Raw genomic sequence first — 12,553 nt, forward strand, 5'->3', positions numbered from 1 at the left:
GGCATCAGGGACTGCGCAAGCGCCTCACTGAATTCCGGAGAACTGACGACCCGCTTAGCGGTAGAGTCATCGGAAGGCTTAGCCTTGTGTGGTCGGTCTCTGTCTTTATCTCTGCATTTTTTTGAAATGTCCACAGATTGTTGGCTGATGGAAGCCATTTCGGAATGCAAAGATGAAAATACCGGTCTACAGTAAGAGCTCTATGGCAAATGGTTCTCGGGTTAAAGAGGGCAAAGAACCGGCAATGAGGGACATCGTGGTCTGGGCCTAAACAAGTGAAGCAGTATGAATGGAAGTCTCGGTGTGGGATCTGCTTTCCACAGGCAAGACAATTGTTAACTTTTTCGGACATCGGTTAGTGCAAGAAAAAAGGATCCCGAACGAGGTACTTAGCTTTAGATGTTTTCAGCTGTAATTCAAACTCTGGTAGTGACCGACTGGCACAATTGCGAATTGCTTCTGCTACAGGCTCCACAGCAAGAAAAACTGATGTAACGGCATCGGCTGCCTTGCTTTATAGCACTGATGACCTGACATCCACTACAGGCAACAGCAGCTGACGCAGTAAAACAATGACTCTAGTATTCAGGCCAGCCAAGGGCTACCACAGCAGGGATAACCCACAGGTAATGACTGCAGCAGTGAAACATTATCATCAAATGGCCTGCCTATCATTACCTTTGTGGACTGAAGCCACCATCGTAGGTCCTTCTTGCAGGTGTCCATAATGAGGATCTTGTGTGACATGGGTAACTCTCCTGCACGGACAATTGAGCAGAGAGTAGCCACTGTAATGCTCTCATGTGTAGACGCACCAGTGGAATTAATGTTATCGCAGCTGCCATTGAACCCAGAACCTTGAGAACAAACTTTGCCTGCACTTTCCTCTTCATGAGCAAGATTGATATCTGATGACGTAGCGTTTGTACCCTGTCATGAGGCAGTTTTGCTACCATGTCTTTTGTGTTTAATTCTGCCCCATGAAGGTAATATGCTGTGAAGGCAACAATGCAGTGTTTTTTTAAATTTATGGCAATACCTAGCTCTGAGCAGAGATGAATGGTGGTGTTCCTTGCCTTGGTCAGTAGATGTTCTGTGGTGGCAGTCATTGTCTAAATACAGAAACACCCGGAATCCTAGATGCCTCAGGTGAGCCATGACTAATGCCATGCATTTGGTAAACACTCTGGGGGCTGTAGTGAGACCAAAGGGCAGAGCTCTGAACTGGTAATGACTGGCTCCAAACCAGAAGTGTTAGATATCTCCTGGATCGCCTGTCCATCTTTATATGGTAGTACACATCCTGTAGATCGATTGAACACATCCAATTGTCTTGTCCCAGAAAAGGAAGTATAGATTGTAGTGTCACTATCCGGAATTTTGCTTTTTTACAGACTTGTTCAGCTTGCTGAGATCCAAGATTGCTCTCCAGTCCCCTGTCTTCTTAGGACTAACACACACCTTGAGTAAGTCCCAGATTCAATTTGGTCTGTGGGAACTTCTTGGATGACTCTTTTTTTTTAGCAACCTCTGGACTTCTAGGGTTGCTTGATCCCTTTAAAAACAGGTGGGATGTCTGGGATCGATCTTGACGGAGGGGGTGCAGAAGAGAAGGGTATGTTGTATCCCCTGGATATAATTGACCGTACCCATTTGTCTTGAGTGATGTTTAGCCAAGCCTTTGGGTACAGTGATAGTCTGCCCCCGACTGCCTCCATAGGTGGACAGGCAGGCCTCCTTTCAAGAGAGCTGGAAGGACCTGCCAGAGAATGTATCTCTGTCGCCCTGATTCTGCGGACCTCCCTCTGCTGTGAGTGCGGCATCTTCCATGATTATTTCCCCCTCTGCTCCTGGGGGAAAATTCACCACGTGCGTCTGGTAAAGCTCTTTCAGATTTCCAGAACCACATTTTTCTGCCCTTCTGACCTTTGGGATAAGGCCTGGTAGAGATGGAAAAATGTACTGCCATGGCCTTCTTGTTCGCACCTGGTAAGAGTCTCTAATTTTTGGCCCGAGCAAAGATGAGCCATCAAAGGGGCATTTATAAAGGAAGACTTAAAGGGCTCAGCAAACTCACAAAGGTGCATCCAAAAATGTCTCCTCAGAGGTATTCCTGTGCCTGCTACCCTACTCACTCCATTGGCTGCGTAGGAGATGAGGCACATGGCGAGTTTACTACAGAATTTAAAAGTCGCAAGCTGAGAGTTTACCTTGTCCAGCACCCCCACAGCTGTAGCACCCTGGAGGGTATCTCCTTGCTCTTTCAGGAGATCACTCTGAAGTCAGGTAACATGGGATAAATAGTTTAGTGACCTAAAAGTAAAGGCCGCTGAAAAAAACATATGCTTCCCGTACCTGTCCATCGTTCGAGACTCCTTACTCGGTGGATGGACAGATGAAATTTTAGCTAATTCCTTCTTGGTGGCCACCACCATAACATCTACTGGGACACCTTTGGTCAAGAATTGTTTGTCGGCCAGGGCAGTAATAAACTTGTTCGGCCTCCTCGGAACAGGTTCCACAGATTCTGGAGAGTACCATACCTTTCAACTGACTACGCCAAGGAGTTGGTCGAAAGGCAGACACACCCAAAAGGTGGAAGGTCGAGATTCAAATGCCTCCAGGTATACAGACTAATCTTCAGAAGGGAAAAGGGTCTTCCAGCCACCTCTCTGTTTCAGGATCTCTAAGATGTCTGAAAAGGAAACATCCTCAGAGAGTGACCGTGGGGACCCTTATGAATCCTCTAAGTCCGTATCCGACATGACAGACTCAGGAGAATCTAAATGTTTCCTCTTACAAGTCCTCTTCTGAGGGGACCGCCTCAGATGGATATTCTGGGGAAGTTTCAGAAGAGAGTGGATCGCCCATTGGGGCATTCTGGGGCATTGGCTCTCTACGCTTGGGCTGGAGGGACGGTACAGAGGCTGACACTAGTCCTTTTGGGGGAAGAGTAGTTGAAGCCGAGGGTTGAGTATTCTGGGGGGGACAGCACACACCTCATCACCTCGAAGCCACCACGATCCTGACCAGAAACAGCACCTGGCTCTGAGGAGCCTGGAGACCTCCCCTGTGCCAAGGAGGATGGCTCTAAGGCAGATGTGGGAGCCAAACTCATCTCCACCGAAGCCCCTTGAGGAAGAGTTGGATCTGACAAGAGTCCGATCCGACTCTCCTCCCCAGACCAGACGAGGGACTGTTGGCTCCCCGACCCTTCGAGAGAAGACAGCATTGAAGAGGACAGAGCAGAAGCCAGGGCTGCAACACTAGATGTGGTTTTCAGACCAGACGGCTCCAACGCAAGGACATCCAGGCACTCCATTTCCGAGCTCATCCAAGTCAGAAGAGGAAAAGAAGACAAGGCAGGTATAGGAATCGGCTCCACTTCCATCTGGGCTGGACTCGAGAGAATTTTGGCTAAGCCCAGTGTCCGAAGAAACCTCTTGACTACCCGCTCCACATCAACGTCCAAGAGACTCCTGGAGGATCGAGAGGAGCATGTGGAGGATTTATGACTACCAGACATCGATTGCAAAACAGGTGACTGGGGCACTGAGTAGACTGATTCCAAAGTCAGGGACCAGCTCAGAGTCAGTTCTGATAAAGCTGGTGGAACCAATGGAGTAGCTGTCTTTTCGGGCCCGACGGCCTTTGGGTCCGAAGTTGCATGTTTCTCAGGCTTCTTTGTCGGCTCAGAATTCGGAGCAGAAGATGATGATTTTTTTGAAGACTTCTCAGATGAGGATTTAGAGGGCTGATTCCCTTTAATAATCACATCAAACAGTCCCCTTAAGTAGACCCCTTAGAATAAGTTTATTTTTACGTTCCTGCAGGACCCTGGAAATGAATGCATGACAGATAGAGCAGGAGTCCTGCAGATGAACCGCACCTAAGCAATATACTCAGCTAGTGTGGCTATCAGTAAGCGACATCTTCTGTGTGCACGAGTCACACTTTTTAAAACCAGATTGCTTGGCTTCCTTACCAGTATCCTTAGATGTACTTTACTTATCCTTTTTTGTTGTCTGATTAGTGTATGACAACAGTACACCTATCAACCAGTACACAGAAAGCCAGAAGGAAAAAACACAATTATCACAGCAAAAAGTTTTTTTTTTTAACAGGGGGACCAAACCAAGAATAACGCTAGAGAGGTCTCTAATTTAAATGACTATCTCCTCTAGCCAAAGGAGAAATCTCTAACTGAAACGACGAAACCTCAGGAAAGGAAGTAGAAAAGGGGGAAGAAAACCCTCTAACTACAAGGGGCTAAAAGCAAAGGGGACAAAAAAACGAACCCTCTAAGTCAAATGGATTTGTTCAGGACAATCTTAAATCGAGACGGGATAGGGAGTCAAGAGGCCTGCAAGAAAACAGCGGCCCACACAACAAGCTACAACTAGCGACAATATAAAAAATGGAAATACTAAACTATCAAAAAACAAACTGCTCTACCCTAAACTAAAAACATTAAAGGTTATACACTAAAAGGATAGCAAAATATTCAAATAAGTAAAGACTTAGCCTGAGCCAGTGAAAAAGCTATCCCGAACCAGCAAAGCGGCAAACGAGATATATGGAGCTGTCACCAGGCATCATGGGATAGGGTGCAGCCTCGAGCTAGTGAAAGCCCTCGAGCTTTAGTATTAGGCCGAGTCAGTACCGATGCTCGGTTCCAAACCCAACCATCAAGAATGAAGGCGAGATAGGACAACATAACATTAAAGGTTTTTGGATGTGTGACAAAGTTTTCAATTAACTAAGCATGCCCTTGTGAAGTACAATTTCTATCCAGCTTAACCCAGTTACTGTACCTTGGAAAATCATATGCAAATCATGTCCAGATTCCTACTACTGAAATTGCATATTCTGTACAAAATATTCTCATATATATCTTCAGAAATTTTGTTACATTTTCCCTTTTAGGTCCCTCAGTATCACTACTGCAAACCAAGTCTCAATTCTCACTCATACAAACATATTTCCTGCTGAAAGGTATATATTTCTCCCAAAATTCTATTAAGTTCCATAACAGTAGTTTTAGGTGGAACATAAACACATGCCCGCATAATCCTCTTCTCATGCCAGTAACCCCTTACTGTCACAAATCTGCCATTCCTGTTTTTTTTTTCTCCTCTTCAATCATTCTTGGAGCTCCTCTAGCAATCAGTATTACTCCTCCCCTTTTCCTTTGCCTCTGGTATTCTGCTGAATGTCTGCAGTGAAATCCTTTCTTTATCAAATTCACACATTTATTTCTATTTAAATTATGCAACATTGTTTGCACCAAACATTTGCTGATGTAATTCAATATGTTTTGTTAACATTGTTAAGATTTACAGCTCATATTATATTATGCACAGAGTTAATATTATGACTGAAAGCTGGTATTCCTACCGAAGACAACTGTTCTGAATGTATACAGGTTCATAGATGATTGCATGGCTAATAACCTCAGGGAGTCTTTTTTAAGACTAGCCTTGCTTCCTAAGAATCAAACCCTGCACCTTCTGGCTGTGATGTAAACCATTATACCAAGCCCTGCCACCCCAGCCAATATTTCCAACGTTTAGCTTACTTGTACTCTCTAATGTTTGGCAGGTTGATGTACTCTTATGTAGTTGGGTCTTATCTCCACTTGAACCTGTGTCACACTGTTTCATATTTTTTTTTACTTCAGTGAAAATACTCAAACAAGAAAGTAAATAGATTTTTCAGAATCCTCAACCCTTTTTACATCAAGGGCATTTCTGACATACTGGGTAATGTAATCTAGGTAGACATGTAATAGTGCCATGAGGGAGCCATCCCCTATCTACACACATGCACATCCTTCTGTCCACCACCTTTTGGAATTTGCCTTCCCTGTATATGCCCACTTCCCCTTTATTATAACCCCATCCCAAACAAAAAGAAGCGGATCAACCAGTATCGGCCATTCAATCCTACCATCCCTGACTGGTTCTACCACTGCCCAACTCGCTAAGTGAATTCTGGTCATCTGGATCATAGTGAGGAATATATCCCTCTATGCCCCAGAGCTGGGGTTTCTTATCTTTCATGATAATGCAATTGTAACTAAACTCCTTTGCTTTGAACTGCTTTTTCTGATGAATGTGTTGTGAAAGCACTCCTTATTTATTATGTGTGTGTGTGTTGGTGGGGGGGGGGTAAAATAATTGTGAGCCTGAGGAGTAGAATGTATAAACACACAGAACAAAATAGGGTTTAAGTCATTAGCTAGCTGACAAAACAATACTGGGAGTTACATTCAGAAGTCTTAATCACCTCACTGTTGTAAAATTCTGTTCAAAACAAACCTAATCTTTGTAAAACTACTCCTGACATGGCAGTGGCTGAAGCAAAAGCATTATAAGCACATTTTTAAGGCCTTCTATGATGAAGAATTTTATTAAACATGGAACATCTTCAGCCTGGGACAATATTTAGAGGTAAACATTTCACATAGAAACTTGACAAAATGCAGAAATACCACTACAACTAAGTTCACTTCTCAGTCATTTGCAAGATTATAGAAAAAAAATCACCTCTGGATGGCTCCTTGGTATACTCAATGAATCCAGAGTGTACATTTTAATATGGCTCTTTAGATTTAAAAAGCAATAATTACAATTTTTGAAAACTGTTTCAGGGTATGCCCTCCTATGTTGTCCACGTGATTTAACCAGTATCTATATTGTGTATTGATAATTCTTGTAACAAACAGGCTGGAATTTTTGTAATATTTGATCTAAGATGGAACTTTTATTAGAAAGAATTTTAAGTAAAATATTTTAAAGTTGCAGCCCATATGGTGTATACTTTTAACAATACTTATCTAGTACTCTTGAATCCTCCTCACACAAAGGGAATGAAGCTAAGTGCAGTGTTTCCACATTATGTATAGAAATCTTGCCTTCCTATGAATCCTCTTCCTGTCAGGAGCTACAGCTTCTTAAAATGGAAGGAATAAATTATGCTTTACGTTTTCTGGAATGTGTCATTACATACATTAGCTTTCAAATGCAATCAACTTTTAAAACTTTTTACATGTGTTATATCTTGTTGTCCAAACCCAGTCTGGAAAGAACCTCTGTGACTATTTCTTAAAGTCTTTATTTTTAACTGTATCCCAGGGCTGGACCCGAAAATGGTCCACATGTAACAGTGCTCTACCCCAAGTAATAAAAAATAAAATAGTTGCAGGATAAGCATTATTTACTTTATAAAAATCAGTTTTTTACGAGTTATAAGCCATTTTATTTCTGGTGCTAGAGACTGATAATCAGGATAGTGACTGTTTACCATCAGTGGGCATTTAAAGATACGGTAAAGTAAAGTGGCATATCCACTTTGCATCCCGAATCCCAATTTTGCATATCCTGTTCTCATGAGCTGAAACTCACTCACACCAGCCCAATATAAAGGCAGCAACCCAGGTTAGAACCATTCCAGTTTTAATGTAGGTTCCTGTACCACAATGAAATATTCTCTAGGAAACATTACATAACTGAAGAAAAGATGCACCAAGAGAGTAAACAAGTTTGGTCGTTGCTATAGAAGATCTAATTTGAGAAAACTAACAAAATGCTTGTTTCAGCTTCTACTGAAACTTCATGCTCTGGGCATAACGGGAGACAACAAAGTAAGTAGTAATTAAAGTACTGCTGAAGTTCTGTCTTTTAGCGGCGCCAAAGTCAGTCAAAAGAATTTTGGCATTATACGTAACGTCATATCCCTGCTTTCAGGAGTCATTTACAATGCAGTATCCTGCTATAGATGACATTAATTTTCTTTTTCTTTAGGTGTTTTGTGGCTTACTTCAATGACTGTCCTTTACTACATTTCACCACCTTCTTTATTCAATGCCTGTCCTTTACTAAATTTCACCACTTCTCTAGTCAATGATTGTCCTTTACTGAATTTCTCAACTTCTCTATTTTCAAGAAAAGTACAGGGAGATAGATTACTAACAATAACAGAAAAACAGCTATCTTTTTTCTGTGGTAATATTCAGACTGCAGTGTATAACCACAATAAATACTCATTTTACCAGTAAAGATCCCTGATAGGATAATGACAGTCAGTCAGTGAGCATGACTTGCCACACATTCAATACTACTCCAGTTACCAAAATAGGAAGTGAATACTTGAGAAACAAAGAACCAAGGCCCTGATAAAAAACACACTGTAATGGAATCTGATGGAACTACCAGTGCTTGATGGAATGAGGTGCTGCTCTTCACATGGACTAAGGTATAGTTGGCAAACTTTCTGGCCAGAAATAAAGATAAGTACAGTGAGTAGCAAATCTTATGATTTAGTGTTACAGTTATGCTTTCCCCACAAGATTTGAAGTTAAAGAAGCAGTAAGAAAATACATTACAGTGAAACATGCAAGAGATTATTTTGCCACTACGGAACTGGTAATAATGAAAACTTTAAAGTGGATTTACGTACTTTTTCTCCCGGAGTGCTAAGCCCTTTAGCATAAGATACTCAGCCATGTTTATCTTCTGCCCAGCTTCATTCTTGCAAAACATTTTTACAGGCAAAGGCCACTCCAAGGAAGCTTCCTGCAAAACAAATTCAAGCACTAATTATTCTTCTAACACTTCAAAGACAAAAAAGATCAAGTGACTATTACAAAATGCAATATACAGCCCCATCCTATCGATGTTTTAGCACCAATCTAGATGTGTAAGTTTGCATAGAAACATGCAATACTGCTTTTGTTCAAATCATCTATCAGTTTTGGAGCAAATGTGGACGCTTGTTTTTTTAAACATCTTTATTAAATTATCACTTAAAAGATAGGCATACATACATTAACAAAAAAGAAAAACCACAACATGTTTTAATGTAGTGAACAATGCATAGATGTTTTCTTTCTGTCATACACTTCAAAATTACATATATTGCTCAATTTCTGACTTTTCTTAAACCTCAGTCCTTCTCCTGAACATTGAGTGTATCGTTCATACAACTTCCATTTATTTCTATGTAATTTGCTCCTTCCCTTTTCTAAATATTTCGTTTCCAGTTCTTTATCTCTTTATTAATATTCAATTACTGCTGATTTACTTTATGATTTTCATTTTCTAATAACATTTGTTGAGGGGAGAGACAAATCGGTCGCAGCAAGGCTGGCCTCAGCGGTTGAAGATCAACTTCGTTATTGTTTGACTGAAAGGCAACTTGTGAGGAATCAGAATGGACCTGCTGAGTCTGTGCACTACAGAGTTGGTATTAGCCAGTATGTGTGTTGCAATAAGAAAGCAGTCTGAAAAGCTTGCCCATTCCCAGACCCTCATTGCCTCTCTGCACTCTGGGTAGGAAAGGGTTCCTCCTTGTCTGTTGATGTACCAGACTACTGACTTGTTGCCTGTATTGGACTGCAATAGTTACTAAAGTGAGAACATCCGGAAAGGCTTGCAATGTTAGGAGGCCTGCTCTCATCTCTAAGACAATGATGTGCAATTTGGACTCCAAAGGGGACCTTGTGCCTTGGACCAGCTTCTCCATGAAATGCCCTCCCCCCAGGTTTGGAAGCATCTGTGGTCACTGTGGCTATTGGGGGAGGAACAGAAAATGGTATAACCAGAAAGAGGTAATTTGACTTGGATCCACCAGCGAATACGACATTTGCAAATTGGAGTGAGTTTTATCAAAAAATGACAGAGACTGATAAAGAATGGGCCACTGAACCATCAGTATCCATTGAAGGATTTGCATGAAGAATTTTGCTAGAGGAACTAGAACAATGGCAGGTGACACTGACCCAACAGCTTGTAACACTAGCTTTTCTGGAGGGGACAGAAGAGACAGCATGTCTCAAACTTGATTTCTCTGAAGTGATGCAATGAACAGGTAATGAAGCCACTTGAGTCCCTATAGATTCCAGAGTCTGTAAAAGAGTCAGCTTCGATTTGGCAAGGCTGATTATGCCTAGGGAGATGGAGATTTAAAGCAAGAAGTCCCAGGCTTGTAGAAGTAAATGATCCCTTGTTGGGGAAGTGAGGAGCTAATCATCAAGACAGGGAAACACCTGGAATCCTTTGAGTCTCAATGAGCTGCCATGACTGCCAGGCGTTTTGTGAACACCCTGGGGGCTGTGGTGAGTCCAAAGGGCAGTGCTCTGAATTGGTAGTGACTGGCTCCCAGACGAAAGCGCAGATATCTCCTGCAGCACCTGTCTATTTTGATGTGATAGTAAGCATCCTGGAGATCTAAAAAGCACATCCAATCCTCCTTGTGTAGAACAGGCAGGATGGACTGAACCGTAACCATTCAGAACTTCGATTCTGATTCAAACTACTTGGATCCAAAACTGGTCTCTGGGTCCCCTGTTGTATTTGGAACTAAAATGAAGCAGGAGTAACTTCCAAATCCTATCTGTTCAGGTGGGACCTCCTGGATGACTCTCTTTTATAGCAGTTTTAGAATTTCTTCAGCTGTGCACTCTCTTCAACTGGATAGAACGTCGGGGAGTTTCTTTCTGTGGATAGCAGGTGGAAGGGAAATGGATATGTAGTAGCCTCTGGATATGACACTTGGCACCCATGCATTTTTTTTCTGATATTTGTCCAAGATTCTAGGTGCAAGGAAAGGTGACCCCCGACTGCTTCCGCATGTAAACAGAAGGGTAACACTTCAGGAGCACTGATAGGGCCCCATCAGAGAAGGAATCTCTGAAGCCCTGGTTTTGCGGACCCCCCCCCCCGCCTCTGGAACGATGTCTACCAATAAGACCTCCTCCTCTGCCTCTGGAAGAAGTATCCCCGCACGAGTCCTGAAAAGGTCTCAGAGACTTCTGGAATCACAGTTCCCTACTACTTCACTGGTTCCTGAAGAATATAGGTTGAGGGTAGATAACTTGATTCCAATGGCAGATAAAGTCTTTCCCTCCTGCTTGCTGTGGGTGAGCATATCTTTTACAGATGGCCTAAACAAGGAGTAGCCATCGAAGGAGGCATTAACAGAATATGTCTTCAAGGGTTCTGCGAAGTCGCATCCAGGCATGTCTCCTAACAACTATGCCTGAACCTACTTCTCGGGAGGTATCATCCACTGTATGTGAAATTAGCCTCATCAACGACTTGGCAATGGACAAGATATTAGTCAGCTGAGGAGAAACCTTCTTGAGGTCCACCGCAGACATGGACTTGGAGAAAGAGCTTGAAAACTTCTTTATCAAATCTCTCTATAAGTGAGTAAAATATGCCGGGTACTTTAATGACATCAGTGCGAAAGTGGCTGAGGCGTATACACATTTTCCAAACCTGTCAATCCCTCTGGACTTTCTTTTAGGTGGATGGATAGAAGAGCATTGTTCCACTAACTCCTTCTTAGTTGCTGCCACCATATCTATGGCATCAACTGGGACTCCGGTGCTCCAGTGAGGTCTGTCTGATGGGGGAACTAAGAATTTATCAGGGCACTTGGGCATGGGCTAAACAGTTTCCGGTTCCTTCCAAGCTGGTGGGAAACAAGGTCAATAGGTCCATCGACTGGGGGGGGGGGGGGGGAGTCACCCAAGATGTAGATGAGCCAGCCCTGAAAGCCTCCAAAAACACTGTTTCCTCAGGAGAAAGATTTTGGGAGGACCAACCACCTTTCTGCTTGAAGAATTCCAGCATGTCTCCAAAGGAGACAATGTCAGGTGGTGATCGGGGGGAATCCTTACCCCTCATCAAAATCGGTGTCCTCCATGAGAGACTCCATGGGTGAGTCTATGTACCTCTTCTTGCATGTTCTCTTCAGAGGTACCTCTTCTGCAGGATGTGTGGGAAAGGTGTCGGAAGAAAGGGGGATTCCCTTTGGGGAACATGTGTGGAGGCTTCCCTGAGCTAGCTGACCCTGAGGAGCAGTAATGATGGCCTCAGAACTCGGACCTGATGAGAGACGAGGGCTAGGATCCCAAACTAAAGAGGATGGCTCTCTATGCGGAGAGAGAAAGTCCCTTCTACAGCCTGAAAAGCTAACACACCTGGGAAAACCTTTACCCCTTTCCTTGGAGCTCAAGCAGCCAAAGAAGGAAGGTCAGAGCAAACCCTGGATCCACGCCTTCAGGAGAGAATTGGACCCAAGCTGTCCATGGCCAAGGCACCGAGGGGAAGAGAAGGATCGGACAAAGTAAGACCTGAACCCAGTCCCTCGGACCCAGCGTCAACCCCTCGGATTAGAGACCCACCCTGATCTGATGGAATCGGAGCAGGGCTTGTTAGGCTTACCATACGAGTTGAGGAAGGGAGCTTCCTCGGATCAGATGCAAAACCTCTCAGAGATCTAGGATACTGGGACTCCAAAAATGGTCGGATCGGGGAAGGAGGCATTACTGGTTGGGCAGGTGTGCTCACGGGTTTAGGAGGGGATGGAGCTGGCAGGACCCCAATCTGGATGTTAGCCCTAAGGTATCTCTGCATCATCCTGTCCATGTCTACCTCAGACAAGCTCCTTGAAGACATAGAGTAGTAGATGTCGGCCTAGAGTGCTTGGTCAGCATTTGAAATCATTTGGAGAATGCAGCCAGAGACACAGGTTTTAGTGCAAA

The 12,553-nt window shown here is 43.3% G+C and overlaps 1 protein-coding gene across 2 annotated transcripts in view; it reads right to left on the reverse strand.

Annotated features, from left to right (window-relative positions):
- RNF17 (ring finger protein 17) overlaps positions 1-12,553 on the reverse strand; it is a 3,936,714-nt gene that overhangs the window by 1,580,131 nt on the left and 2,344,030 nt on the right. For both annotated transcript variants that reach the window (XM_044073290.1, XM_044073289.1), the window contains one exon: positions 8,461-8,576. In XM_044073290.1, the coding sequence (XP_043929225.1) occupies positions 8,461-8,576 (116 nt within the window). The remainder of the gene's footprint in view (positions 1-8,460; positions 8,577-12,553) is intronic.

This window comes from Protopterus annectens, chromosome 5.part1 (assembly GCF_019279795.1).
Source record: "Protopterus annectens isolate FY-2018-M chromosome 5.part1, PAN1.0, whole genome shotgun sequence".
Taxonomy (NCBI): domain Eukaryota; kingdom Metazoa; phylum Chordata; order Ceratodontiformes; family Protopteridae; genus Protopterus; species Protopterus annectens.